This window comes from Bubalus bubalis, chromosome 24, assembly GCF_019923935.1.
Source record: "Bubalus bubalis isolate 160015118507 breed Murrah chromosome 24, NDDB_SH_1, whole genome shotgun sequence".
Taxonomy (NCBI): domain Eukaryota; kingdom Metazoa; phylum Chordata; class Mammalia; order Artiodactyla; family Bovidae; genus Bubalus; species Bubalus bubalis.
Genome location: NC_059180.1, coordinates 16,667,273 through 16,695,235, shown reverse-complemented (window position 1 = coordinate 16,695,235; position 27,963 = coordinate 16,667,273). Strand labels below are relative to the sequence as shown.

At 52.6% G+C, this 27,963-nt stretch overlaps 1 protein-coding gene across 3 annotated transcripts in view; it reads right to left on the bottom strand.

Moving 5' to 3' along the window:
- The window catches only part of GSG1L (GSG1 like), a 254,575-nt gene extending 241,486 nt beyond the window's left edge, over positions 1 to 13,089 (bottom strand). For 2 of the 3 annotated variants that reach the window (XM_025274751.3, XM_044935653.2), the window contains exon 1: positions 12,655 to 13,089. In XM_025274751.3, the coding sequence (XP_025130536.1) occupies positions 12,655 to 12,997 (343 nt within the window). In that variant the 5' untranslated portion in view covers positions 12,998 to 13,089. Of the gene's footprint in view, positions 1 to 11,688; positions 11,828 to 12,654 lie in introns of all 3 variants that reach the window. The other variant, XM_044935654.2, reaches the window with a different exon arrangement.
- Between the last annotated feature and the right edge of the window lie 14,874 nt (positions 13,090 to 27,963).

Here is a 27,963-nt window from a genome sequence, read left to right as displayed (position 1 = left end):
ACCACCCAGCAGGAATCCAGGGACAGAGGTCAGCGCTGGCATCTTCATTTTTTGTCAGCGATTCTGACCTCCCCATTGGAATAGATTTAAACCACCAGGACTCATCAGAAAAGACCCTGATGCTGGGAAAGACTGAAGGCGGGAGGAGACGGGGACGACAAGATGAGATGGTTGGATGGCATCACCAACTCAATGGACATGAGTTTGAGTAGGCTCCGGGAGTTGGTGATGGACAGGGAGGCCTGGAGTGCTGCAGTCCATGGGGTCACAAAGAGTCGGACACGACTGAGCAGCTGAACTGAACTGACTCACAGGAAGGAGCCAAACCAGGAGCTCAGGATAATCACCCCACTTGCCAGGTGGGGCAACTGAGACCCACATTTCCTCTGAAAACTCAGGAGAGGAAAACTTCCCACTCACTCTGCTCTAAACTTCTGTCCCCAGCAGTGTCCCCATCCCCTGTGTGGGATCACACCTTTCTTCCTTGGGATCCTGCACATCTGCCCAGGCCTCCACTCTGAGGACACTCAGGGCCTCCCCTCACTCCTATCATGGCCTGGGGAATCCTGGAGCCCTGGGCTTCACCACCCTGGAACAGTCCTGCGGGGCTGTGGGGCGCTCCCCACCAGCCAAGAGGGCCTCTGCACTTGGGCTGATCCTGCCTGTCACTTTCTACCCTCTTTACACACACACACACACACACACACACACACACACGCGCGCGCGCACTGACCCTCTTGACAGCCCTCAATTTTGCTTTGTGCATTTCCAAGGTAACATGTACATCCCATGGAAAGACCCTCAACCTGCGACATTGAGACCAGCTCTCCCACCCAAAGGGATTCTGCCACTTCCTAAGGACCATGGCGTTCTGGCCCAGGGACACCACGGTCAGAAGTTGAACACAGTCTCTGGTCTGCTCTGAGCTGCTCATTTTAAGATGAGAGGTACAAATGATAAATGCACTTGGAAATTTAAAACAAACAAACAAAAAAATCATCTCAGCGGGTGGTAAGTGCTGTGAGGAGATTGTGGGAGAACACAGCATCGAGGGCTGGGGGGTTGGGGAGGGTCTTCGGACGTGACAGCTCATATTTAGAAGAAGGGAATCCGCATGAAGGACCAGCGAGAGCAAACACGCAGAGGCGGGAAATAAGCTGGATGTGGCCAGAAGTGCAGAGAGCGTGGCGCAGAGCCGGAAGTGGAAGACCGTACCGGAAGCTGAGAGGGCAGGAGGCAGAGGTGGACTGGTAGTGAGGGGCCTGGCCGGGGCTCGCTGCCCCCTTGTCAGATGCAGAATGAGAGGCCTGGATGGGAACACTGGGGCCCACACCTGCTGTGCCTCAGAAATCCGTGGGGAGCTGGCTAGACGTGTGGATCCCTGGGACTTCCCTGGTGGTCCAGTGGTTAAGAATCCATCTGCCGATGCAGGGGACATGGGTTAAATCCCTGGTCCGGGAAGATCCCACATGCTGAGGAGCAACTAAGCCTGTGTGCCACAACTACTGAGCCCCAGCTCTGGAGCCTGTGCTCTGCAATAAGGGAAGCCACTGAAATGAGAAGCAAAGAAGAGTAGCCTCTGCTGCTGCAACTAGAGAAAAACCCTAGGGTGGCAATAAAGACCCAGTGCAGCCAATTAATTAATTAATTAAAAAAGAAATTCAGATCCCTGGGCCTTACCCCCGACCTATCCAGCAGAAGGTCCAAGGGCAAGGCCCTAGGGAATCTGTGTTTTAGCAAGTTCAGGTTAGACAACATCACCAACTCAATGGACATGAATCTGAGCAAACTCCGGGAGATAGTGGAGGACAGAGGAGTCTGGCAAGCTACAGTCCATGGGGTTGCAAAGAATGTCTAAGTCAGACACGACTTAGCCACTGAACACCACCAACAACAACTAGATGGCCCTGGGCACAGCCAGGTTTGGGAAACACCAGATGGATCAGAGGTCCTCAACTTGGGGGTGGTCTCCAGTGTGGTTCTCTGGAAACCGCAAACCAAATTGTGTGTTTAGGGGGACCAGGTTCTCTGGATGGAGGCCCCAGGTTTCCATCTCAGCATCACAGAGCCCAGAGGGCCACATGATCAAGAACCTCTGACTCAGGCACAGCTGCAGTGTCTTGGCTAAAAGGAATTGGGCCAGGGATTGGGCTCAGCCACAAACTCCTTCAGTTCCTAGATGTACCTCTCTTGTGTAAGTAGGGAGCATCTATTGTCCTTATCTGACCAGCATCTGTTTCTGGGTTGTTGTTGTTCAGTGACTCAGTCATGTTCAATTCTTTTGTGACCCCATGGACTGTAGCCCTCCAGGTTCCTCTGTCCAAGGGATTTCCCAGGCAAGAATACTGGAGTGGGTTGCCATTACCTTCTTCAGAGGATCTTCCTGACCCAGGGATCGAACCCGAGTCTCCTGTGTTGGCAGGTGGGTTCTTTACTCTTGAGCCACCTGGGAAGTCCCTCTTACTTGGACAAGTCCCAGCTTTGAAGAACCACCTACAATACAGTGATTGTTTTAACTTTTTTATTGTGGAAAATTTCAAACATACACAAAAGTGAAAGGAGCAGTGTAATAAATCCCCATGAATCTATCAACTACCATCAAGAATTATCAACACCTGGCCAATGTCATCTCATCTATGTCATCCTCTTGTCCTCTTTCCCTTTTTTTAAAACAGAAGGTCCTTGTTGGTTACTTATTTTAAACAGAGCAAGGTGTATATGTCAATCCAATGATTGTTTTAATGGCCCCAATTCTTCACTCTCTCCTATATCCATAGAGGGTTTCCCTGGTGGCTCAGATGGTAAAGAATCCGCCTGCCAATGTAGGAGACTCAGGTTCCATCTCTGGGTCAGGAAGATTCTCCCAAAGAAGGAAATGGCAACACTCCAGTATTCTTACCTGGAAAATCCCACGGACAGAGAAGCCTGGAGGGCTACAATCCATAGGGTCGCAAAGAGTCAGACACGACTTAACAACTAAATAACAGCAACAACCTATATCCATGCCCTTGGCCATTGTAACTCTGTGGTGCCCACAACACAGACTCCAGGCTCAGCTGCATGATTTGCTTTGGCCAATGAGGTGTCAGCAAAGCAAATAGCCAGCGACCAGCATACGTGTGAGTCACCTAATATTTAGGCCCAACCTAATGTGGACCCACAGGCTATCGAGCTGAGCTTACAGCTGTCTGCCCCTGAGGTTCTGCTGTTACACAGCATCACTGTGGTAAGTGCTGACTGGAACAGCCCTCTTCCACTCTCAGGCCTCATGGTTGAGAGGAACCTGTCCTCATATCCTGTGGTCAATCAATACCATCTACCCCTCAGGCCACGCCCATCAGTTCAAGGACATGGAGACACAGTCCCAAACTGATCCAGTGAGAACGGGCTCTGGGACTTTTGTTTGGAACCTTGGACAGGATGATCTCTTTTGCCCCTCAAGTTACCGAAAGGACAGAAGGTAAGTCCAAAGTTTTGGGGCATGTCCACAGGGGGAGAGTGGACTTGAGAATGAAGCTAACCCAGAGGAAGGCAGAGCCAAGGGCTGGAAAGAGAAAGTCCCAATTACACTGTGATCCAGCCATGCCACAACCTGGACTTTTCTTAGGAGACTTTCTATCAAGAACGACCATAAGTTCCTCTTTTTTTTTAAGGCCATTTCAGGTGATTTTGTCTCTCACGTGGTGAGTCCTGGAGTCCTGCCTAATGGGTCACCTCCTTTAGGGATGTCCATCCAAGCCCCCACCCTTCCCCCTGGCTTGAAGCTCTGCTCTCCTCTCTTCACAGGACGGGCTTGTGTAGATCCTACACCCCCCACTCCCAGACAGAGCAGACAGAATCAGCCATCAAGGCCGCCACAGGCACCACGCCGTCCAATCAGATTCTTTCTCAAGACTGAACCGATAGCCATGGAAACAAGGAGCTGGGACTCCAATCACATGAGCAGCAGGGCTCTGGCCTAGAAGTTGCAAACTGGCGGGACAGGGTCTGCTCACCCCTCATAAATGTTAGGCCCAGTCCTGCAGAGCACGCTTCTTATTAATTGAATTCATTGCCAAATTTCAACCATTTCTTGGAGGGCTGATAAAATGGACAACTTTGGTCCCACAGGGTCCCCCTTCCTCCAGTAATAATGGGCACTGGAGCTGAACAGTAGCTGCCCCTTTAGTGGGGCAGTGGCTTCCAGTTCCCCACTGGCCCCTCCATTCCCCAAACTTTCTTTGGTTTCCAGTCTGGCCTCAGTAGGATTTTAGTCGGTGACTCTGGACCTGCGGGAAGATTATCAGCTCTGGCCTCCAGGAGCCCAGATAGTCCTGGCTCTGACTTCCAAGGCCTTTGCCTGGATTTTGTAGGCAGCAGCATCCTCCTTAAAAAAAAAGGAAAGAAAGAAAGAAACCCTATCCTTAAGTGGGCTTGAGTCTGCTCCTGTCAGTTCGGACCACGGATGGCCCCACTGGCAACACAGAGCCCTGAGGTCACAATATCCCCACAAGGTTCCAAGTCTGGCCCCAGGATTTAAACAGGGAGGATGACCACATGAACCCCCTTAGCCCCTTACAGCACCCCCACTGAATACCTCTTCTCAGAAGGAGAACAGGGAAGGAAAGAGGGAAGAAAGAACATCTGACAAGTCCAAGGGAACAGCAGGCACAGAACCGGGGGCCTCCCGCTGCACACATGAGTCCTGAGAAGGTCCTAGAACCCCACATGCATTCAACACATATTCACCGAACCCTCACTCAAAGCCAGCATTATGTAAAATGCACCAAGTCTTGCCCCCATGAAGTCAGCATCCGAGCAAGGGAGAGACATAATAAAGATAAATGAAAACAGAAACAGAGTCACAGATGTAGAAAACAAACTTAGGATTATCAAGGGGTGGGGGAAGGGGGAGAGATAAATTTAGAGGTTGGGATGGACATATGCATGTGTGCTGTGCTAAGTTGCTTCAGTCATGTCCAACTCTGTGTGACCCCATGGACTGTAGCCCGCCAGGCTCCTCTGTCCATGGGATTCTCCAGGCAAGAATACTGGAGTGGGTTGCCATTTCCTTCTCCAGCGGGGTATCTTCCCAATCCAGGGATTGAACTCCCGTCTCTTATCTCTTACATCTCCTGCAGTGGCAGGCAGGTTCTTTACCACTAGCGCCACCTGGGAAGCCCTGGATGGACATATACACACTACTATATATAAAATACTATATATAAAACTAATAAGGACCTACTGTATAGCATGGGCAACCCTACTCAATACTTTGTAATGGCCTATATGGGAAAAGAATCTTAAAAAAGAGGGGAGATATGTACATGTAACTGATTCACTTTGCTGTACACCTGAAACTACACTGTAAATCAACTATACTCTGATAAAATTTTTTGAAAGAAAGGAAGGACGGAGATAAATGAGTGATAGGTAGTGGGTAAGACAATAATTAGAGTGATGGGGGAATAAGGAGCCGGGGGAAGTGTTTGGAGACGTGAGGTCACTGATGTAGACCACATAGTCTGGGAAGGTGGTCTGGGACCATGTCCACTGAGAGAGGACATCCGAGCAGAGCCCTGCCTAAGAAGGGAGGGACCCTGGCAGGTACCTGGAAAAGAGTTCCCACATTAAAGGAGCAGCAAGTGCCAAGGCTCTGAGGCAGGAGGGCCTTGGCCTGTTGGAGGACCAGCAAGGAGGCTGGTGTGGCCAGGGCAGAGCAATTGCGGGGAGAGATGGTCAGAGAGGCACGAGGGGCAAATTTCAAAAGGCCCACAGGGCTTCGACGATGCCTGGCTGTAACCAAGTAGGACAGGATGCACGGGAGGGCCCTGCGCAGAGGAGGGACTCAGATTTAACAGGATTCCTCTGGTGCCGGATGGAGAACAGACGGGTGGGGACCAAGCAGGAGCCCAGGGAGGGGTGACTGGCCTAGTCCAGGGGAGAGATACCAGGGCAGAGCTGGTCAGGACATGGTCAGGTGGGGGCTGGATTCTACATGAAGAGCAGGCAGGATTTGCCCATGGATGAGATGTGGGATGTGAGAACACGAGGCACCAAGGAGGACCCCAAGGCTTGGGGCCTGGGTGGATGGGGGAGGAGGGATGGTGGGGGGTGGGGGGATGGTGGACCATGGGAAGAGGCAACTGCCACCCCCACAGGAACCTGGGCCCAGTGCTGATGGACCTGCCAAGTTTTTGAGAAAAACCATCAATCTGGACGTTTCTGTGAAGTGTCTCAATTTTCAAACACTGGCAACTTATTAAAAGATGCTGAAAACACTGCAGGGCCAAGAAAACAGATGGACAGGGTCTTCCCTGGTGGTCCAGTGGTTAAGGCTCCACACTTCTACTGCAAGGGGCAAGAATTCGATCCCTGGTTGGGGAACTAAGATCCAGCATGCCACACAGCCAAAAATACATAAATAAACCAAATATACCTATTTTTTTTAAATGGACAGTTCGAAGGTGACCCAAGGGCCACACGTCCACAGCCTCTAACCCAAGGTCAGATGACCACAAGCTCCATTAATGAGTGATTGCTGTATACCAGCCAAGGACCTGTGTTATCCACCTGAACTCTAAAGATACAGTCGTGAGGCAGATATCATCATCCTCTTGTCCCAGCCAAGGAAACTGAGGCCCAGAGAGGGCAAGCCCCTGCCAGAGGTCACACAGCACATGAGTGGTGGCTTAGGGGCTGGAGCCTGGACAGTGGAACCACAAGGCATGTGGTCACTGGATGCTCTGCCGCCTCCATCATGCAGACAAAAAAACAAAACGAAATGTTCATTTTACACACAAGGAAAGACAAGGCCAGAGAGAGTGTGTGACTTGTTTAAAGTCCCTCTGCAAGCTGGCACTGGAGGCTGGACTTGAACCCGGGACAGCCTGGGTCAGGACAACTGGCACAGTGCTCTTCCCAACAAGCCTCTTGGAGGCACCGGGGGAGCCTGTATTAACTGGGGTGGGGGAGACGGGGCACAGCACGGCACAGCAGACAAGGGCCAGGCTCTGGAGCCTTCTGCATATCACAGCTCTGCCACCTGGAAACTGTGTGGCCTTGAACCAATCACTTTCCCTCTCTGTGCCTCAGTTTCTTCATTGGGCATAACCATGGCACCTACTTCACAGGGTTCTTATGGGAACCAAAGGAAGTAACACTTGTGGGGGGCCCAAGCTACCCCCTTCAAAGTCCAGCTTTCACCCATCAGCTGCTCCTGGCCTGTGTAATATTACACTGATGTATTCCCAAGCACCAGAAGCTCCAGGTTGGGGATATCACAGGCCTCCTTGTACTTGTGAAAATGGAGCAGCATAATGTAAGGGGCAGACAGAAGGGCTGAGGTTTCTGCAGAAATGAAGGGGAAGCAAGAAGTCATGGGGTAGCAGGGGGCTTCTCCTCCCCAGCAAGGGTCCCACCCCACGCTCACTGGTGAGCATAATGAGGGGCAGGTGGCGCAGAAACCTCAGCAGAAGGGGAGGGGTCCCTGGCCAGCCCCCTGCTTCACTGCAGCATAAGAAGACACTTGGAGCTTGGTGGAGAACTGCACCCAGAAAACAACAGTTACAACAACCGAAATCCATCCCACAAAAGGTGATGGAGCCCCACTACGGGCCAGCACTGGGGACCAGTGTGGAGAACCCAGATGAACTCAACCCCCAGCTGCACAGGGCCCATGGACCACACATGAACCAAACAAGGAACACTAGGCAAAAGTCGACGGTGGCAAGCAGCTAGAAATCAAGCAGGGAAAGTGTGGGGAGATCAATGTTGAATCAGGTGCTGGGAGAGAGCCGATTTCAAGAAGCTTCGGGAAACAGGAGCTTCCCTGGTGCTCCAGAGGCTAAAACTCCACGCTCCCAAAGCAGGGCACCAGGGTTCGATTCCTGGTCAGGGAACTAGATCCCACATGCGTGTGTGCTTAGTAACTCAGTCGTGTTGCTTAGTAACTCAGTCGTGTCTGACTCTGCAACCCCATGGACTGTAGCCTGCCAGGCTCCTCTGTCCATGGGATTTCCCAGGCAAAAATACTGGAGTGGGCTGCCATGCCCTCCTCCAGGGGATCTTCCCGACCCAAGGATCGAACCCGTGTCTCTTATGTCTCCTGCATCAGCAGGCAGAGCTCTTTACCACTAGCGCCACCTGGCAAGCCCAGATCCCACATGTCACAACTGAAAGATCCAACATGCTGAAACAGTGCAGCCAAATAAATAAATTTTTTTTAAAAATTGCTGAAACAGTCTTTGTGGCCATCTGCTGGAAGAGCCTTCCAGGCAGAAGGGAGGACCAGTGCAAAGGCCCTGAGGCTGCGTTTGTCTGGTGTTGGGGGCCAGTGCAGCAGAAGTCAGTGACCAGTGTAGGAAGGAGAGGACCCAGAGAGCCGGGGGAGGCTGAGTGCCACCCTCATGCAGGGCCTTAAGCTTCGGGGACCATGTGGCTTTGATTCTAAGTGAGAAGGGGACTGTCAGAGGGGCCTGTGCAAAGGAGGGACAGGATCCGACGATTACTCAGTTGCAGAGTGGACAGGGACGGGCAGGGATGGGGGCAATCATGGAACAGGTGCAGAAGTCCACGGGAGAGACACAGTGTGGCTCAGACAGGGGGCAGCACAGAAGTGAGACCAGGCATCACACACCCAACAGGTGCTCAGCACATCCCTTCACTGTTTCACTGAATCCTTGCTCCCTGAGCAGCTGCTAGTCGCTCTGATCCCCATAAACCCCATTCTACAGGCCAGCAAACTGAGGCCCTGGCCCAAACCACACTGCTATAAAGAGGCATCACGAGGCACCCATCCTTCCTGGACCTTGTCCATCCATGACAGGGGACAGAATGGGTCTAGAGTCAGGACACCAACCATCCTGTTCCTCCTTCCCCTGACTCATCTCTCCCTTCTCACCGGCCACCCCAGTCCCACTTCCCTCCAGACACCCTCACAAGCCCCCCTAGACCTGGCCACCCCATCAATCCTCCGGAGTCACCCTTCTCCTGAGGCTCAAACACACCCTCCCTGAGCCGAAGTCAAACATCACCTGCGCTCCCGTCAGCGCAGCCTCCTTCCCGCCACCCCCTCCCGCCCACCGCCAGACCTTCCCTCATCACTCTTCCAGGCCTTTCTCTGCCGCCCCTCCCACCCCAAGGCCTGCGTCTGCACCCACCCGCGCCTTCCGAGCATCTCAGCCAGAAGAGAAATCCAATTTGCGTGAAGGGCTTGGGGTAATTCTGTGTCGAGGCCATGCTTCCCTGTCCGCCTGTTGAAGGAGGCTGATGCTCCTTCTTAGAGGAAAGAGAAAAGCGTCCTTTGTGCCGGGTCTGGGGAGATTGTGTCTGTTTAGGACAGGCTGCAGTTTTCTTTGTGAACCCTGTAGATTTTTTTTAGTGTGGGAAAAGGGGCTTATTAGATTTCCCTGTGGCTGCCCAGAGTGGGGAGAGGTTTTTACCCTGAGCACAGAAAGAAATTACCGAACAGGCGTTTGAGAGGAAGGAACATTTAACAGCTGCCTCTCATGGAGAGGTTAGGATTTCGTGGTCGGTGTTTTCACTGGAGTGAACATAAAATCCAGAGAAAGGAAGAAAACCTTTCCTGTAGTTTCATGGTGGGAGGGAAGGAAGTTGGTTGGCCATGTTCTGCGGGGAGAGTAGGATTTTGTTCCTGGGGAGTGGGCGGGAGGGGTGTGTCAGGGTGTTTTTTTTCCCCCTCTCCAAGTAGAAAGAAATTTTAAAATGGTCGCAGAACCCAGAAGGAAGGTTGTCATAGCAACAAAAGTTTGAGGCCAGGTACCTCCTGACACCCTTTCAGTACCACGGCGGTGGAGGGGTAGGATCTGGGCACCGTAGGATCCGCTGGGAAAATCATCCAAGTTTGGCTCAGACTTCCCAAATTTCTCACCAACAGTGACAGGCTGATAACTATTTTCCAAGCTCCCAGGGAGGAAAATTGTGATTTTTCTGGGAGGGGCGAGCACTAACCAACAGTGATCAAGAGGAAAGAGAAAAACTGTGGGTTTGTTTTATTTACCCAACAAACTAACCATCCACGTTTTTACTAAGAGAGGACTGCAGGTGAGGGTCTTATGCTGAGCCCTCTCCAAAACTGCCCCTTTCTCCGACCCCCAACTGCACGGTTCTCTTCTCTGATCACTTCATCTGGATTCCTTTCTGCCCCAGGAAGACAACTCAGGCCCCCTCATCAGGTGTGTGGCCAGACAAGAACCTCTCTTAACTTCAAATTCCTCATCTGAAAAATGGGCACCATAGAAGTGCCTGCCACGCAAGGGTGTTCAACAAGATTTCTCAGGTGAGACGTTTTCACAATTCTGGTACACATCAAGGGCTCAATAATTGTGAGCTAGCATTGTTTTCAAGTTTTTTAACTAACATTCCTTAATACTTAAAGAATTTAAACATCCTGTGTGGGGATATGCATATACATATCGCTGACTCACTTTGTGGTACAGCAGAAACCAATACAACACTGCAAAGCAACTATACTCAAAAAAATCCTTAACATCTTGTGTCAAGCCCTGAATGAGCCGCAAGGATGAGCTACAGGGAAATAACAGCAACAGTTCGGGGTGTGACCTTCAGGAAGAGAGGCCTGGAGGGACCTCCAACAATTGAGAGGCTAAGCTGGCCAGTGGAGACCCTGGCACTTCATGGAGCAGAGACGGGACCACGCCACCACCAGACACAGTGTTGGATCTAAGTGTGTACACAAAGGAAGGAGCAGGTGGTCTGAGAGTTTCCATGAGCAGAAACTTGGTAAGAGGTAGAGGTGAAGCGTGGGGAGGGACCTCTACCCCCAAAAGGGTGCAGATCCTTTCCAGGATAAGGCATTCCAGGGCCTCTGTGGGAGAGGACTAGGATGAGTGGAAAGCAGGGAATTTTAGCCAAGATGTCTTTTAAGGTTAATTTATTATTATTACGTCCCAGAGTAAAATACTCATGTCCTGAGTGCACGGCAGAAGTAAGTCTGATGGGGTGAAACTGGTCAGGGCATGACCCAATTCAGATGGTCTTTGGCAAACAGCCAGTATGAAGCAAGTGGTGCCATAAAAGTTCAGTGGACCACCCCCAGAGGCAAGACAGAGCAGGCAGCACTCCAGGAAACCTCCAGTCCATGGTCCCCAGGCCTCATGCAACATTACCCTGCAAATAGGTACTGAAGACTTTCTATGCACTAGACAATACCCAGAGACTGGGCATGGCAATGAACAAGATGGCTAGGGCCCTGCCCTCATAGAGTGGCACCCTATGGGGACCGGGGACAAGAAGCTGGTGGCCAAAGGCATGCCCCCAGAAAACTTCAGGTTGTGCCAAGTGTGATGGGGGAGATAAAAGTGGCGATGAGATATCAATACAAAGATGGGAAGACTCTGCTTCCAAAGGGGGACAGGGAGGTCTTCTCTGCAGGGGACCCTGCCAGGAAGTCCCCCTGGAGCAGAGGAGGAGCCAACCAGGGAAGACATGGGAAAGGGCATTCCCTACAGGGACTGCAGCCTCCCTGGGTTTATTTCACACCTTCTTTCCTCTGTCCTTTCAAACAGTCAGGCCAAAGCCTAACTCAGGGCAAACTGGAGGTTTGTGGCCCACTCCTGTCTCCATGTGACTGCACACATCGCCCACGTTGACATCTGAGAGCTAAGTGACAGAGGAGAGTTTTAACCTTGGGGAGAGAGGTCAATTCACTCAAGACGGTCCCCTCACCTGGACTTGGAGCAACATCCTCTCCAGCGTCTGGGAGGTTCCGGGTGGTGTGGACCAGCGTCCCCAGCATGGGGCCCCGGGGTCCTGCCCCGGCCTCGCTGCCTGCCTCGGAGACCCTTATTCCAGCCCTGGCCGTCTCCTGCGGGTACAGGCAAGGGTGCGAGGCCAAGGGCGCAGTTGGATCTGTCTTCTGAAAAGTCACCCCCTTCCCCCACAGACCCCCCCCCCGCCGCCCCCGCCCCCCGCCTCAATTCTGATTGGATCCTCGCCGGGCTGTCCCGCTTTCCCGCCTGCCTTCTCTGCCTCCCGCCTCATCTTCTCCGGGCGGGGGCCCGACGCGAAGTGCTCCTTGCCCCTTGCAGGGAACCAACCGGACTGCCCCCACTGCTCACTCCCCAAACCGGGGCTGGGAGCCGATGAGCGCGGGTTGGAAATGGGATGCGGGGAAGAATGACCCCCTGGGCTCGGGGCTCTGTGGATCTGCGGTGGGAGGGGGCAACACCCCCACCACCCCGGGCGGGACGGGGGTAGCCAGAGCCCCGCGAAGGGAAAGGGGGGGAAGGGGCGAGCGTGAAGATGAGTTCTGGTGCGGAAAGGAACGAGCGCCCCGCCGACCGGCAGCCGGGGCGGGTGGCCGGGAGACGCGCCTCCCTAAGGCGCGGCGACGTCCCCCCCCCCCCACCCCCCACTAAAGGCGCCTGGCGCTCGGAAGGGGCAGGAGCTCCTCTTGAACCTTGAAACGGTGGAGCGTCCCGAAAGCCCAGCATCTTACAGACACCACCACCACACCATCCGGCAACCTGCCCACCGCGCTCCCCACGCCCGAACGCTGGGCCGGCCGAGCCTGCGGAGCGCGGGGCACGGCGTCCTAGCGGCTGCGCGGGGCCCCCAGCCCCGGCGCGAGGAGGGAGCGCGCAGCCCCGGGGGAGCCGGGAGCCGAGCCCCGGGGCGCCGCCGCTCACTCACCGAGCCCGCCGAGCTCCTCCTCGCACGAGTACCAGATGCCGGTGTGGAAATTCCTGAAGAGGAAGCGGTCGTCTCCCGTCTCCCAGCTGTAGAGCGCGCCGCCAAGGGGGCCGTTCCCGGCGGCGGGGGCGGCGGGGACGGCGGGGGCGGCGGTACCGTTGGCCGTGGCGTTGGCGCCCGAGTTGGGGCAGTTGGCGCTCCCGCCCTGGCCGCAGCCCGGCTTGGGCACCCGCTGCGTGCCCTGGCACCAGTGCGTGGTGAGGAAGGCGGTGGTGGCGAAGAGCAGCGCCAGCAGGTTCAGGGCCACGGCCAGGAGCGCTCGGCCGCGGCGGCTCGTCTTCATGCCGCCCGCGCCGCCGGGACCGCGCCGCCGGGGAGCTCCGCGCGCGAAGTTGGCAGCCGGCGCCCCGCGTCAGCGGCCGCTGCCCGCCGCGCCCCGGGGCTCGGGCGCCTGCGATGGGCGGCGGCGGACGCGGCGCGGGCCCATGACCCGCCCCCCTACCCCGGGGGTGGGGGCGCGGCGCGCGGGGAAACGCGGGGGGCGGGCGGCGGCGGAGCGGCTCCGGCGCACCCGGAGCCCGGAGCGCGAGTGCACCTCGGCGAGGAGCCGCGGGCGCCTGGCAGCGGCCACGGCGCAGGGACGCGCGCCCCTCCGTGGGGAGACACCTGCAGGCGGCCGGAGACACTGTTCTGGCTCCCGCCCTCACGGGGAGAGGGGGCGCCCCTCGCCGGGCGCGGGCGGAGGGGGGCCCGGCAGAGAAGGGGCGCCGGGGAGAGACCCGCACCCGACTGGAGGGTCTGAAAAGCAAGAGTGCCAGAGAGGCGCTCTCAGAGAAAGAGGGAGGTGAAGCCACAAAACCAGCCGGGAGGGGTCATCTCGCGCAGGAACCGAAGAAGTCCCGCCCTCTAGAGAGAAGAGCAAGCCTGCTGGGGTCCCCACGAAGAACAGGGGCCCGCAGCACCCTCGCCCCAAGAGGGAACCCCAGGAAGGATCCCCAAAGAGTTTGAGCTGCAGAGTTGAGGGTTTCACACACCAAGGAAGCTGCTGGACCCACTGGGAAAGATGCTTCATTACTGATTCTGGAGTTACAGGACCTATCAGGAGGGGTGCCTCACCAGGCAATAGTCTGAAGGGCTTGTGCTTCCCCTGGGGGTCTCTCTCCTACGGAGATTTGGGTTGTATGAACCAACAGGACAGGCTCGCCCGGCAGAATGAAGCCTCCCTATCAAGGCATGGAACCTCCAGGAATGAGCCACACAGGTGCCCAAGTGATAGATATAGAAATGGAGCTTCCTCTTGCAGGCCATGCCCACCCAGCCCAGATCCTTAGCAGTATGACCCAAGGAGATACCATGCCAGACAGGAACCTGTTGCAGTTATCAGACAGGGGTGCCCCCACAGAGGCTGCCAACCCAGAATCTTCAAGTTTGGGGATGGACAGAAAGGTCAAGAATACTGACTTTGGAGGTCAGGCAACCCTGGGGCCTGACCACCTGTGGGCCTTGAACCAGTTACCAAACCTCTCTATTTCCATATCTATTTTAAAACGAGGGGGGAGGAGGAACAGGGAGGAATACTGGGCTGTTGCGATGAGATTGTGCCTGCAGAAAGCACTTGGCATATAGTAGGTGCTCAGTAAATGCTGGCCAGTATTATTAACGTGCTTCCCAGGTGGCGCTGGTGGTAAAGAACTCGCCTGCCAATGAAGACACAGGTTCAGTCCCTGGGTGGGGAAGATCCCCTGGAGGAGGACATGGCAACCCACTCCAGTATTCTTGCCTGGAGAATCCCGGTGGACAGAGAAACCTGGCGGGCTACAGTCCTTGGGGTCACAAAGAGTTGGACATGACTGAGGCAACTTAGCACACATTATTATTAACATCTGAACCAAGATCATCAGATCAAATTTGCACAGACCTTCTCAGGATCTCTTGTGCAAGGTGGGATGGTCTGACTGTGAGCACTCCATCTGTATCTCTGCTCTAAGATAACCACGTTCCCTGAACCCCGGCCACGCTGTACAGCACACGGTGCCCAGACGCCCGGGATGTGCAACAATGAGGTGCGTGTTGCTTGCAAGAGCTCATTTGAATTCCTCCCAAGCTGAGAACAGCTCTCACAAGCCCCAGCTTGTGGAATGGCAGGACTTGCAGAATTCAAGGTTAACAGATTATGAATTGCCTCACTCTGATGAGTGAGCCCCTGCTCCCTGGAAGCTGTTGCTACTCTGCCTGGGGGTAGGTGAGAGTAATTGTGGGCAATGTTCCTGGCAGGAATCCGTATGAAGGATGGCCAAGGGTCCCCAGACTTGTTTATTAGATCCCTTTTCTGGCCTTAGGCAAGGCGTTCCCAACTACTTTGAGAAGGAGGACTTCCATTCAATAATGGTGGCATTGAGAGTATTGGTCGACAGAGAAAATAAATCATGGCCAAGCAGCTAAAAGGAATTCAGTAGCGCTTTTAAACGGCTGTACAATATTCATCAGAGGAGCATCTGTACACATTTGAAAACCAATCCCTCAGATGTTGGCTTGAGACAGTGGCACGTGCATATGTGTAGGGCTTAGGGACCTAGAGGCTGGGAACCCTGTCGTGGTTGTCCAAAGCGAGGAGAGCCCAGGTGATATATGTCTCAGAGACCGCACTCTCTTAAGATATACCTAGAGGAAGCACAGAGGGGTCTGATATTTCTAAGATACTCTTCCATTTGGATGCTCAGCACCAAGGAGAAAAGAACATGATGGCATTAATAAGTACGTTGGAGAGTCAGCAGGTGTCATGAGCTTGGGAGAACAACAAGGCAGGGAGGTGCAGAGAGGTGAGGGTAGCAGGTTGAGGCTTTAAATCAGGGCTGCAAGGGGATCTCAAGGGAAGGTGACATGGGAGCAAAAGTTTGAAGGAAGGTGGGAGCTGGCTGTGGAGACATCCCAGGAAAAGAAGTTCCAGGAAGAAGGAGCAACCAGTGCAAAGGCCCTGGGGTAGGGAATAACTGAGAGAGCAGTATGGTCGGAGCTGAGGGGGCAGGGGAAGAGCAACAGGGGAAGAGTAGAGAGGAAATGGGGGGAGGGGACAGGTCATGGTGCGTGGAGTCTGTTACAAGGACTCCAGCATTTACCCTGAGTTGGGAGGGAGCCTGGGGAGGTTCTGAGCAGAGACGAGATGTCTGCTCAGAGTATAACAGGACCACGCAGGAAGCTGGATTAAGAAGGCAGAATTCCCTGGTGGCCTAGTGGTTACAACTCTGTGCACCCAACACAGAGTGGGGCAAGGGTTCGATCCTTGGTTGAGGAACTAAGATCCTGAAACGCCCTGCAATGTGACCAAAAAAAATAAATAAATAAATAAATAACAAAAAAAAAAAAAGCCAAGAAAGGAGCAGCTGGCGGCTAGTGAGTGAAACCGGGCAAGTAATGCCAGTGGCCTAGACCATGCAGTGACAATAGGGCTCTGCATCTATTTCAATTTTAGAAGCAGATCCTGGGACTTCCCTGGAAGTCCAGGGGTTAAGACTTCACCTTCCAGGGCAGGGGGTGCGGGTTCAGCCCTTGGTGGAGAAGCTAAGCTCCCACATGCCTTGTAGCCAAAATAAAAAATGCTATAAAACAGAAACAATATTGTAACAAATTTAATAAAGACTTTTAAAATGGTCCACATCCAAAAAAAAGCAGATCCACTAGGATCTGAGATGGGATGTATAAGATGCCTTCGAGGTGTTTGGCAGGAGGTCCTGGGAGAACAGCATTTCGTAGGTGGGGCAGCTGAGTTGGAAACAGGGGGCAGGACTAGCTCCACAGTTCTCACTGATTTTGCCCTGGGCCTTGCACTCAAAGTAGTCTGGGGGCTTCCTGGGTGGCACGGTGGTAAAGAATCTGCCTGCCAACACAGGAGATGCAAGAGACACAGGTTAGATCCCTGTGTCAGGAAGTTCCCCTAGAGTAGGAAATGGCAACCCATTCCAGTATTCTTGCTTGAAAAATTCCATGGGCAGAGAGAGGACCCTGGCAGGCTATAGTCCATAGGGTCGCAAAGAGTCAGACATGACTGAGCAACTGAGCACACATGTGCGCATGCTCACACACACACACACACGCTTGCACTCAAAGTGAAGATGGAACAAGGGGATAGAGTCTGTGCCAACTGGAGGGAGCCGCTGCTTGGGTCTACACACCCTTCCTTAAACAAAACCCAAACTCAAGAGCAAGCACCTTGGATAGGATTTATCCTCAAATAGGGATGCAGTTGGAATTACCTTGGGTATGGACAGGTGTTAAAGAAAAATTATTCATGACACTTGATAAGGCAGTAAAGCAGCCTTTACTCAGGGACCGCTGCAAAAGGAGTTTTGCCCCAGGAGAGAAATGAAGCTCAACTCTGAATACAAGAACAATAGAGGATTTAGAGCCAAGGGGGTGGGGCTGGGGGGCGGTCAGCAGATGGAGGAAAACTGAAGGCTGGAGGGATTCTGGCGAAAGTGATTCGACAAGATTCCTGCTAAAGAAGAGTAAGAGCTCCAGAGTGGGGAAGGAGGGACTTGATCAGGTTTCGAGGACGAGGGATACTTGCTAAACTGAGCCAGTAGGATTCTTGCTAAAACTGACGTAGGCAGGCCAAGGACAGGACCCAAGGTCAGGTCTATAGCTGAGAAGAGAGCTCAGAGGAGCCTGATGCAGGTTTGGCGGAGGAGAGGCTTTGTCTGGGTGTGGTGGGCGAGAAATGTGGGCCCGTCCCTGTCCCCTCCTCTTTATTTTTTTATTTGGCTGCACCGGGTCTTAGCTGCCGCACGTGGCCTCTTCCATCTTCGTTGCGGCATGCAGGATTATTTTTGGTTGTGGCATGAGAACTCTTAGCTGTGGCATCTAGTTCCCTGATCAGGGATGGAACCCAGGCCCCCTGCATTGGGAGCATAGAGTCTTAGCCCCTGGACCACCAGGGAAGTCCCCTGTTCTCTCCTCTTTAGACAGAGTCAAGGACTCTGTCTCCCAGGACCACCAACCAGGGATTGAACCCGGCCCACAGCAGTGAACGCACCGAGTCCTAAGCACTGGTTGTTGTTATGTGGTCGTGTACGACTCTCTGTGACCCCATGGACTACAGCCCACCAGGCTCCTCTGTCCGTGGGATTTCCCAGGCAAGCACTCTGGAGTGGATCGCCACTGGACAGACAGGCAATTCCCCAGTGCCTCTGCCGGCCCCAGGATAGAGTCTACATGCCCCGGTTTGCCTTTGCAGGTCCTAAGCGGCTGGGCCTGCCTGGCCTATGTCACTCTGACCTCCCTGGGCTCAGACAGGCCCCCAGGCCCCCGCCCACCTCCCTCCCTCCGCCTGGATGCCCTTGCTGTGCTTATCCTGTGTGTTCCTCCAAGTGTGGTCACACATCGATCCACACACCAGAGCCTTCCCTGGCCCCGCCTCCCACCATCCGGCCCTTGTCACCGCTCCTCCGAGGTGTGATGTCTGTCTTCACGCTCCTCTGCCCCACAGGCCCTGGATAGGGGGGGAGTGTCCCTCAAGGTCACCCCCACCAGCAGCTTGCAGGCCAGGTTTGGCCCATGAGCTTCTTTTGTTTGGCCTGGATGAAATTGGCCTCCACAGGGTGTTAAATTTTCATGAGTGGCCAACATTCAGTAATCATGATTTCACATAAAAATCTAGACTTCCAGCTTCTTTTGCAAGATCAAATTACCTGCTGACACCGGGCCTGCATTTTTGCCTGGAAACCATCGGCAAATGTCCCCACAGAGGAAGTCCCCAGGGGCCACAGGCCCACTAGGTGCTTCCATCTTAAGGATACCTATGGGGGGGGCATTCGAATTTGAGAACCTGGAATCAAGGCTCCAGATGTTTTGGTTAGCATAGATGGTTAGCACCATCTATGGTGCTAAAAGTCAGGTGATGGTTACTGTGAGGAGGAGGCATAGTGGCTAGGAGAGGCCCTGGGGCGGGGCAGGGGTTGGGGGGAGGGTTGGGGGAGCAGGAGGTGGGGAGGGAGGCTGGGGATTGGTTTATGCAAACTCATCAAAGCCCTACAGTTGGGAATTGTGCCTTTTTTTATATTCAACAAAATTTACCAGAAAAATCGTTGCTATTAATAATGAAATTCATACTTTTCAGGAAACGTGAATATGCTTTGAAGGGACATGACCCAAATGCATCTCGCTTTCCACTTGGAGTCAGCTGCTGCAGGGATTCTCAGCAGCTTCTGGACCTCCTCAGTCACTTCCTGTTTTCTAAGCTTTCAAAATAAAGCTTGAGGAACCAGCGCATCCCCGGCCTCCAGGACCTCCTCATGATAACAAGGGATTAGCCAATTTCCAATTACCGGTGAGGTTTTTTTAAACATTGACTCCCAAGGTATCTAAGCCTAATACACACTTTACTCTCTGCTTAAGATGCTTCTCCAGGGCTTCTGTGAGAGCCAACCTGGCGCTGCTAGTGTGTTTATGAGACTGTCTGCTGCTCAGGGCCGGTGTTCCCAGGGGCAGGAGGGACCCTGGTTCTCAGTACAATCCAAGAAGTCCCAGGGGGTGGGTTCTCTGGAGGAGAAAGGAACCTACTTCATTAGCCAGTGACTAACTGGAGTTTCTTTGAAATTGTCTTAGCTCTTCCAGCAACTGTTCAAGAGGAATTTGTCAGGCCCTGGCTCTGTGTCAGGCTTTTGACAAACTGGACCAACAAGGTCTGTGCCTTCATGGGGCTTATGGTCTAGAAAAGAAGATAATCATGAACAAGGAAATCACTCATCAGTTCAACAGTTGCAGATGGGGAATCAGGATGCAAGAAGAAGCAACCAGGGGCCTCGCTGAGGAGGGACGGTTGAGAACATGTCCCCGATTGAGGGTGGAAGGTATAAATTTTAATCCCCACTCTGCCACATCTGGGCAGCCCCTGCCTCTCAGAGCCTCAACTTTCTGATTTGTAGATAGGGTGGGGCAGAGGACAACAGGTGCTGAGCATCCTCACCATGGGAGGAGGGTACCACCTCCAGGCACTCTCAACCCTCAAGGGGCTAGTTACCTCCACATGACAGGTGGGGAAACTGAGGAAGCAGAGGAGAGAGAAGCTTGGAGTGCAGGGGATGGGAGAGAGCTCCCATGCCACAGGCTGGAACATCAACCAGGAGCTTAGATCCTACCCCACCAGCGACGAAGACTCAGTGATGACTGTGAAGCCGGGAGCGTGACACACTCAGGGCTGTGTTTCTAGAAGGTCGTCCAGGGGACTGGCAGGGTGAGTGGCTGGGAGGTGAGGCGTCCTGCAGATGTGTCAGAGGCTCAGACTGTGCTCCACGCCTACTCTGGCGATGAGATGGGAGACCAGACTAGTTACCTGGCCGAATTCACAGAGAATAAGGCCAGGGCATACACGCACTGTAGGGGCATCTGTTCAAAAGCGTGCTCAGAAACCACAGCCATAGGGTGACCAGCAAGTCAGCCACGGCTCTGGCGTCCGGGGCAGGAGGGAAGTGAGTCAGGCCTGGAGAGGAGAGGGAGAAGGGCAGGAGGACCTCACACTGGTCCTAACCATCAGCTGTGGTCTCCTCTGGATGACCAGCCAGGGAAGATCTCAGGGGACAGAGCGTGAATGAGCAGGAGGAGTCTGGGGACATTTATTTAGGACCAAGGGCATATCAGGCACTTTGGTCAAAGGGATATCACTGAACCCTTTTGGAATTCTTACTTTTATTTTTTTTGGCCCTGCCCACATGGCATGTGGGATCTTAGTTTCCCAAGCAGGGATCGTGAAAGTGCAGTCTTAACCACGGGACCGCCAGGGAAGTCCTGAACTCTTATGGGATTCTTGATCTCAGCTAGAGAAACTGAGGCTCAAGAAGTAGCAAGACAGAGGCCAGAGTCCAGGGCCTGACACTGTTGTCTTCAGGTGAAATCAGGGGTCCTGGTAAAAGCCCCACAGCCCACTGACTCCCCTCCTTGTGCTTAGCACTCAGTGGGATTTTTTCCAAGTCTTCAAGAGCTGTAGCTGGTTTGTCTCACCCCCATATTGAGGAGGGACAAGGAAGGTTGGGGAGAAAACACGTTTTGAAGTGTCTCCTGGAACCAGCCCTGCTTGGGTAGTTTCTGCGTCCTTTTGTTTTTTAAACCCAAGTTGTTTTTTGCTTCCCTCTTCTGCCCCCTAGAGGATAAAAGTGGGAATGCCAGCTTTGCTTCCCCAAACCAGGAAGAAACCCCCGCTTTCTCCCCATCCACCCACCAAGAAGCTAAAATTGCCCGGACGCCTGACCGACACCCTGGAATTCGATTTAGTGACTAAGAGCGGAGGTCGCCAACTGGGTGTAAATATTTATAAGTCACATAAGTATGCACAAATATATTACAAGCAGTACATTATACATTAAAAACATATTAAGCATACATAAAAACTAGCGGGGACTTCCCTGATGGCCCAGTGGCTAAGTCTCCATGCTCCCAATGCAGGGAACTAGATCACACATGTTGCAACTAAGAATTTGCATGCTGCAACTGAAGATCTCACATGCCTCAATGAAGTTTGAAGATCCCGCATGCTGACCCTAAGACCAGTCAAATAAATGCACAGTCAAATAAATGAAATTAAAATAAATATTTTAAAAACTAAAAAGTTTTAAAGGGGGAACGTAAAGAGTAAATAACCACTGCATTGAAATATTTTTATTTAGTAATAGTATAGCAGACCCTTTGGCCTTCATTAAACATTCTTAATAATATACTTTTATAGCGAGCAATGCAATAGCATATGCTTTTTTTAATTTTTTGAAAAGCATGGGCTAACTGTGCTGTCATGATTCAGAGGTCTGGTTCTATGTGATTATTTCCATACTTGATTTGATTGGCTATTAGAGCTGAAAACAGGGCTTTAATTTGGATTTATACAAAGATTTCTAAATCCAAATGAAAGAAGCACTTTATGGGCTGTGCTTTCTAAATATCAACATTCGTATTTAGTCGCATTCTCAAAATAGGGAGCCATTTTTGGTGAAATCTGGATAATCTACTTCCATCTTCCTAGATATCCATCACTAAGTCCTGCAAACAAATCGGAAGATTAGTATTCATGTATTTTTAACAAATGGGATTCAAAACTCCCTGAAAGTTTTCTTTTGGGAAGCTTTTTTTGAAATTGATTGGAATCTTCTGTTTGCAAGTTCTTAAAGTATGCAGATTTGGAGAGTTTCTAAGGGAAACATACTTTGCTTTGGGGCAATAAAAGCTCATAACAATGGAAACATTTCTGAACATCTGCTTTCAAAATCCTCTTCCCAAAGATGTAAAAAAAATCAATTACATTCTCTCACATTGTTTAAAAACTACCTTCCTCTTGGAGGAGCAGATGAGGTGCTTTGTTTCCAGGGTGAAACAAATAGTCAACAGTCACGTGTCACCCCAGAAGAGGTCAGCGAATGTGGGCGCTTGTTTTTTTCACAAAAGAAACATGTGAACCTCATTTCCAGGCTCAGCAGCTGCTTGAAGTCACACTCAGGATCCCTCCCCATCTCGTAACCAAGTATCACTGAAGTCTTCTATGCAAAGGTCTTGTTCTTAGCAGTAACAATATAAATCATGAACACTATAAAGAGAACACCAACCCTGTGTCTGGCGGTATGTAAGCAGGCTCAGGGGCTTCCCTGGTGGCTCAGTGGGAAAGAATCCACTGGCCAATGCAGGAGATGCAGGTTTGATCCCTGGGTTGGGAAGATCCCCTGGAGGAGGAAATGGCAACCCACTCCAGTATTCTTGCCTGGGACATGGACAGAGGAGCCTGGCGGGCTGCAGTCCGTGGGGTCATAAAGATTCAGACACAACTTAGCGACTCAACAGCTACAAATCATTTGGCAATTATGTCATTTCTAGTTTTTCAATAGAAGCAATGCTCTAATGCACATTTGTTAACATAGTTCTGATTAACACAGGCCCCAACTTCTCTTTTTAATTTATTATTCATCCCCTGGGTGTACTTGTGCCACACATTGGAGGGAAGTGTGTCATTTAGGGCTGGCTTAAGCCATTCAAAGGGCACTCACTGAAAAACTAAGGGAGAGTCTGGCTTCAGTTGTGGCTTGATCTAGCAGCTGAATGATGTCAAGAACCTGGGTCCTCTCCAGCCTTTCAGTTTACCTTCCACAGTGTTAGCTTCATCTCTCCAATCCATGGCTCCACATGGAAGTCTCCCAGAAGCTCCAGGCCCTCCCTGGGCAACAAAATTGCTTTCTTGATTCTTGATCTCACATTCTCACACCTCACCAGCTCTTCCTTAGACAGTGAGGGAGTTTCTCTTTCTCAGAAGCCCCAGCAAATGGTTCCTGATGTCTCACTGTAGACAAGGAAAATGGGAGGCTCCAAGTGACTTAAGACAGAACCCACCCCTGGAGCTGTGTCTGGGGTCAGTCCCTGCCCAAACTGCCCAAACCATGACTGAGACAGAGAGAAAGGTGGCTACAACAGTTATCTATTGCTGCATAAAAAACTAGCAACACTCAGCAGCAATTACTGTTTCTCATGATTCTATGGGTTGGAATCTAAATAGCTACATTTCTCTCTCCTGGTACCCTTCATGGGCTACACCATTCTGATGGCTCAACTGGGGCTGTAAAATCATTGGTGAGCTCACTTGCACACCTGGAAATCTGTACTGTGCTGCTCAGGGTGCCCCGTTCTCCTCATGAGCCCTCCCCTCCAATCAGCTGGACAGGGCTCCTGTTTTCCATGGCATCTTGGGGTCTTAGAAGGCACAGGTGGAAGCTGCGAGGCCTCCCAAGCTCTGCCCTGTGCACTCACATGGAGTCACTTCCATGCATTCTGTTGGTCTCAGAATCTCTGCCCAGATCTAAAGGGAGGGCACCCCACCTCTTAATGGGAGGGGTGAATTGCAAAGAGCTAGTAGGTCTGCAAACAATCCCCACAGTTGATTAGGGCAGATACAAGAGAATGGATTCTGGGCCTCAAAATGGCCAGTGACCACCACGAGAGGGCAGGGAATAGGGGACTGCTTCTGCCCAGGCGCACCCTGGCGATCGCAGCAGGCGACGCCCCCGGAGACAGCACTTGTGTCAGTCACAGGCGTGTCCCTGGGACCTACACCCAGGGATAATCTTTGAGATCAGGACAGAAGGGGCTGGGATTACATGTCTCCCTCACTAAATTGAGTCATGAAACTTTTATTAAGGGATATAGTCTGTCAATGTCAAGAAAACAAGGCAATTCTGGGCAGACCCATTAAGAGCAAATCCTTCTCCAGTTTCGCCGTCGCCAGTCCAGATGGAATTATGAAGTGACAGGGCGATGACAGGAGGGGGGCGTTCCTTGCAGCAGGGGCTGTGAGTCTGCTAATCGCATGCAAAGTGCTTTCCCGGGCCCTTGAGAATGCGGGCACAACAGCCACATCCAGTTTTCCAAGGTTCCTTCCCAGAAGGGCTGCCTCTTTCACAGACACGGGTGACAGCTCCTTCCATCGGACACGGGAGTGTGTGCCCAGCCACTTCTCCGTCAGCCAAGAAGGAGGGTCACGTGTGGCTTTGTCCATCCAGGAACCTGAACACCCCCTCCTGACCCCTCTGGCTGAAGGCATCAGGGCCCCAGCCCTTCTAGCCAGAGAGATCCTCTGGGCCCCTCCCCAGTCCACCCAGGGAATGGGGCCATGCAGGGACCCCACACGGAAGACTATGAGGTCACCCATACCCAGATTCAGGCTTCCCTGATGGCTCAACGGTAAAAAAAAAAAAACAAAAAAAAAACTGCCTGCAATGCCGGAGACCCGGGTTTGATCCCTGGGTTGGAAAGATCCGCTGGAGAAGGGCATGGCAACCCACTCTTGTACTCTTGCCTAGAGAATCCCATGGACCGAGGAGCCTGGCAGGCTGCAGTCCACGGGGTCACATGGAGTCGGACACGACTGAAGCGACTTAGCAGCAGGAGCACCCAGACTGGTCATCTCATAGCTCTGTGTTGCTGGCCAAGCACCTTAGCCCCTCTGAACCTGAAGATGGGTGCAACGAGATCCCTTAACCTGTGGGAAACTCCTGGCATGACTTTTTTTTAAAATATGTATTTATCTTGGCTGTGCTGGGTGTTCAGTACTGCCGGGCTTTTCTCTAGTTGCGGGAAGTGGGAAGGGGCCTGCCTCCGGTTGTGCTGTGCGGGCCTCTCATTGACGTGGCCTCTCTTGTGGCAGAGCACAGGCTCCAGGGCACATGGGCTTCAGTAGTTGCAGCTCCAGGGCTCGAGAGCACAGGCTCAGTAGTTGTGGCATACAGACTTAGCTGCCCGAGGCGTGTGAGGTCCTCTCAGACCAGGGATTGAACCCGTGTCTTCTGCATTCCTGCATTGGCAGGCGGATTCTTTACCACTGAGCCACCAGGGGAACCCCTGACTTGTTTTTTTTTTTTAATGTGAGCCAAGGTTTTAAATCAGGAGATTGCATACAAACAATTGTATTCCCCAGCTTCTAGAAACAGTCTAAAGCTCTTGGCAACACTGGGCCTGTATTCCCAGGTGACAGGATTGGCTGGAAGGTAAGTAACTGCTTTAGACTGGAGAGTGTCCCCACTTTGCCACAGTCCCCACCACTCCTTATTGGATCACATCAGCTCTACTTTGCTCATTTTTATCCCTGGTCTAAACCCAGCAGGCACTAGAGTTTGCCACCACTGGGTTAGAGTTTTAATTCCACTGTCCACAGAGCAGGGCTTCCCAGGTGGCGCTAGCGGTAAAGAACCCACCTGCCAATTCAGGACACATAAGGGATGTGGGTTTGATCCCTGGGTCAGGAAGATTCCCCGGAGGCAACCCACTTCAGTGTTCTTGCCTGAAGAATCCCATGGACAGAGGAGCCTGGCAGGCTACAGTCCATGGGGTCACAAAGAGTCAGACAAGACTGAAGTGACTTAGAACACAAGCATGTCCTCAGAGCTCCAGCAGGTCTTTATCCCAGGATCCACTGTCACCAAGCTCATGGCTCAACATCTGATCTTTGCAGGGAGCCATCATGGCCTCCCTCTGCGTCCTCCATTGCTCCAGCCACCAGGCACTGACCGGCACTAAGGACCTGAGAACCACCTCCCTAGCCAGGCATCTGAGTGCCCTGATGAGCCCTCAGATGTACTGACTCTTCCCTGTAGCTGAAGATACTGGGGTGAGGCCTCTGCTTTAAGCAGCTCACAGGGCCCCAGAATCCAAGTCCGTTTTCATCCTCCAGGCACTCAGTCTGCAAACGGCTTCATCTCTGTCTCTGGGCTCTTTGACTGGAGCACCAGCTGCCACATCTGCTATTCCCTGAATCCTTCAACAAATCCCCATCGATCATCTGCCACAGGGAGCAGAGACCCGTGGCCCACAGGCCAAACGCGGCCCTCCACCTGCTGCCTTCTGCCCATGAGCGAAGAAGGGTTTTTACATTTTTCAATGGTCAAAACAAAATCAAAATAAGAATCCTATTTTGTGACACATGGAACTCATGAAATGCAAATTTCAGTGTCCTCAAATAATGTTGTATTGGAACATAGCCATTCATTTCCATATTATCTGTGACTGCCTTCAGGCTCCTGGGCGGAGCTGGGTTGTTGTAACCCACGGAGCCTCAGATGTTTGCTCTCCAGTCCTTTCCAGGGAAAGCCTGCAGCCCCTGTTCTGCTCTGTTCTAGGCCCTGTTCTGGGGATTGGCGCTACAGGGCTCTTTCCATTGGTCTGTGTAACAAAAACCACAAGCTGGGGGTGCTTAAAACCACAGAAATGGATTCCCTCTGAAGTCAAGGTATCGGTGGGGCCATGCTGTTTCTGGGGGCTCCAGGGGAGTGTCCTTTCTTGCCTGTTCCAGCTTCTGGAGGCTCCAGACACTCCTTGTGGCAATCTGTGTGTGCTTGCTCTGTCGTGTTTGAGTCTTTGCGACCCTACAGGCCATAGCCCACTAAGCTCCCCTGTCCATGGGATTTTCCAGGCAAGAATACTGGAGTGGGCTGCCATTTCCTCCTCCAGGGGATCTCCCTGAGCCAGGGATCACAACCAGGCTCTCCTGCGTCTCCTGCATTAACAGGCGGGTTCTTTACCACTGAGCCACCCGGGAAGCCCTGGTTGCCTCCCTCCGATTTCTGCCTCCCACCTTCCCCTCTGTTGCCTCCCTCTGGTCTCTGCCTGCCTCCTGCCTTCCTCTCTGTAAAGACACTCATCATTGGGTTTAGGGCCCATTGTAGTCTCATCTCAAGATGCTCAATTATATCTACAAAGACCCCTTTTTAAAAAGGTTGCCTTGGGACTTCCCTGGTGGGCCAGTGGAGAAGATTCCGAGCTCCCAAGGCCAGGGCCCTGGGTTGGATGCCTGATCAGGGAAGTAGATCCCACACGTAGCAACTAAGAGTTTAGTTTGCATGTTGCAACCAAAGAGCCCACACACCCCAGTGAAGATCCCTCAGGCTGCAACTATAATATCCCAAGTGCTGCAACTAAGACCCAGCTCAGCCAAACAAATAAGTACTTAAAAAATAAGTACAATAAAATAAGGCTACATTTACCAGTTCTGAGACCTGGAAGGGATCATCAATGAACCACTGCAAGTGGGGATTTTTTGCCTTCTAGAATCTTCCATTCTTTTGAAAAGAAACTGATGATAAGCAGCCCCCACCAAAAAAAAAAAAAAAGTAACACTTCAGATGTTGATGAGAGTTATGAAGAGTAGCTTTGAGTAAAGGAGGTGAGGCAGATAGAGAAGAGGCCATTTATATACGTATGCTTGAGCAGAGATCCCTTTTGAGTTGCAGGTCCCTCACCACCTAATAAGGACTCAGTGCTCCCGCACGTCATCCTACGTACCTGCACTTAACATGCACACTCGCAGTCAATTCCCCCACAGCCCTAACTTGGAGCTCTGATGAGCGACATCCCTCCCTGATCATGTGCACGAGTAAACCAAGGCAGGGGACCCGTGCGAGCTCTCTTAGCCCGGTGGCAGCAGAGCTGAGAGCCAGGGTGATGGTTCTCTCACAGCCCATCCACAGGGCCTTTCTGTAAACAGAAGGAGCCCAAGGGAGGACGCTGGGTTTCACAGAGTTCAGCCTTGCCCAGATTGCAGAGCAGACGTGTTTTCTCCAACAGCAGGAGGCTCCAGAGTGCTCAGGAGCGGGCAGCGGGTGTCCTGCTCTGACTTTCAAGGAGGTCAATTATCACAGAATCACAGCCTTCCCAAGCAGAGCCCCGGGGGCAAGTGCGGGTGTGTGTGCGCGTGTGTGTGTGTGTGTGTGTCTTGTGCAGTATTGCCGGGCTGGCTAGTACCAGAGGATGCTTCCTGTCCGCTATTGTCCATGTGGGGTTGGTTCAAGGGGCCTGAGA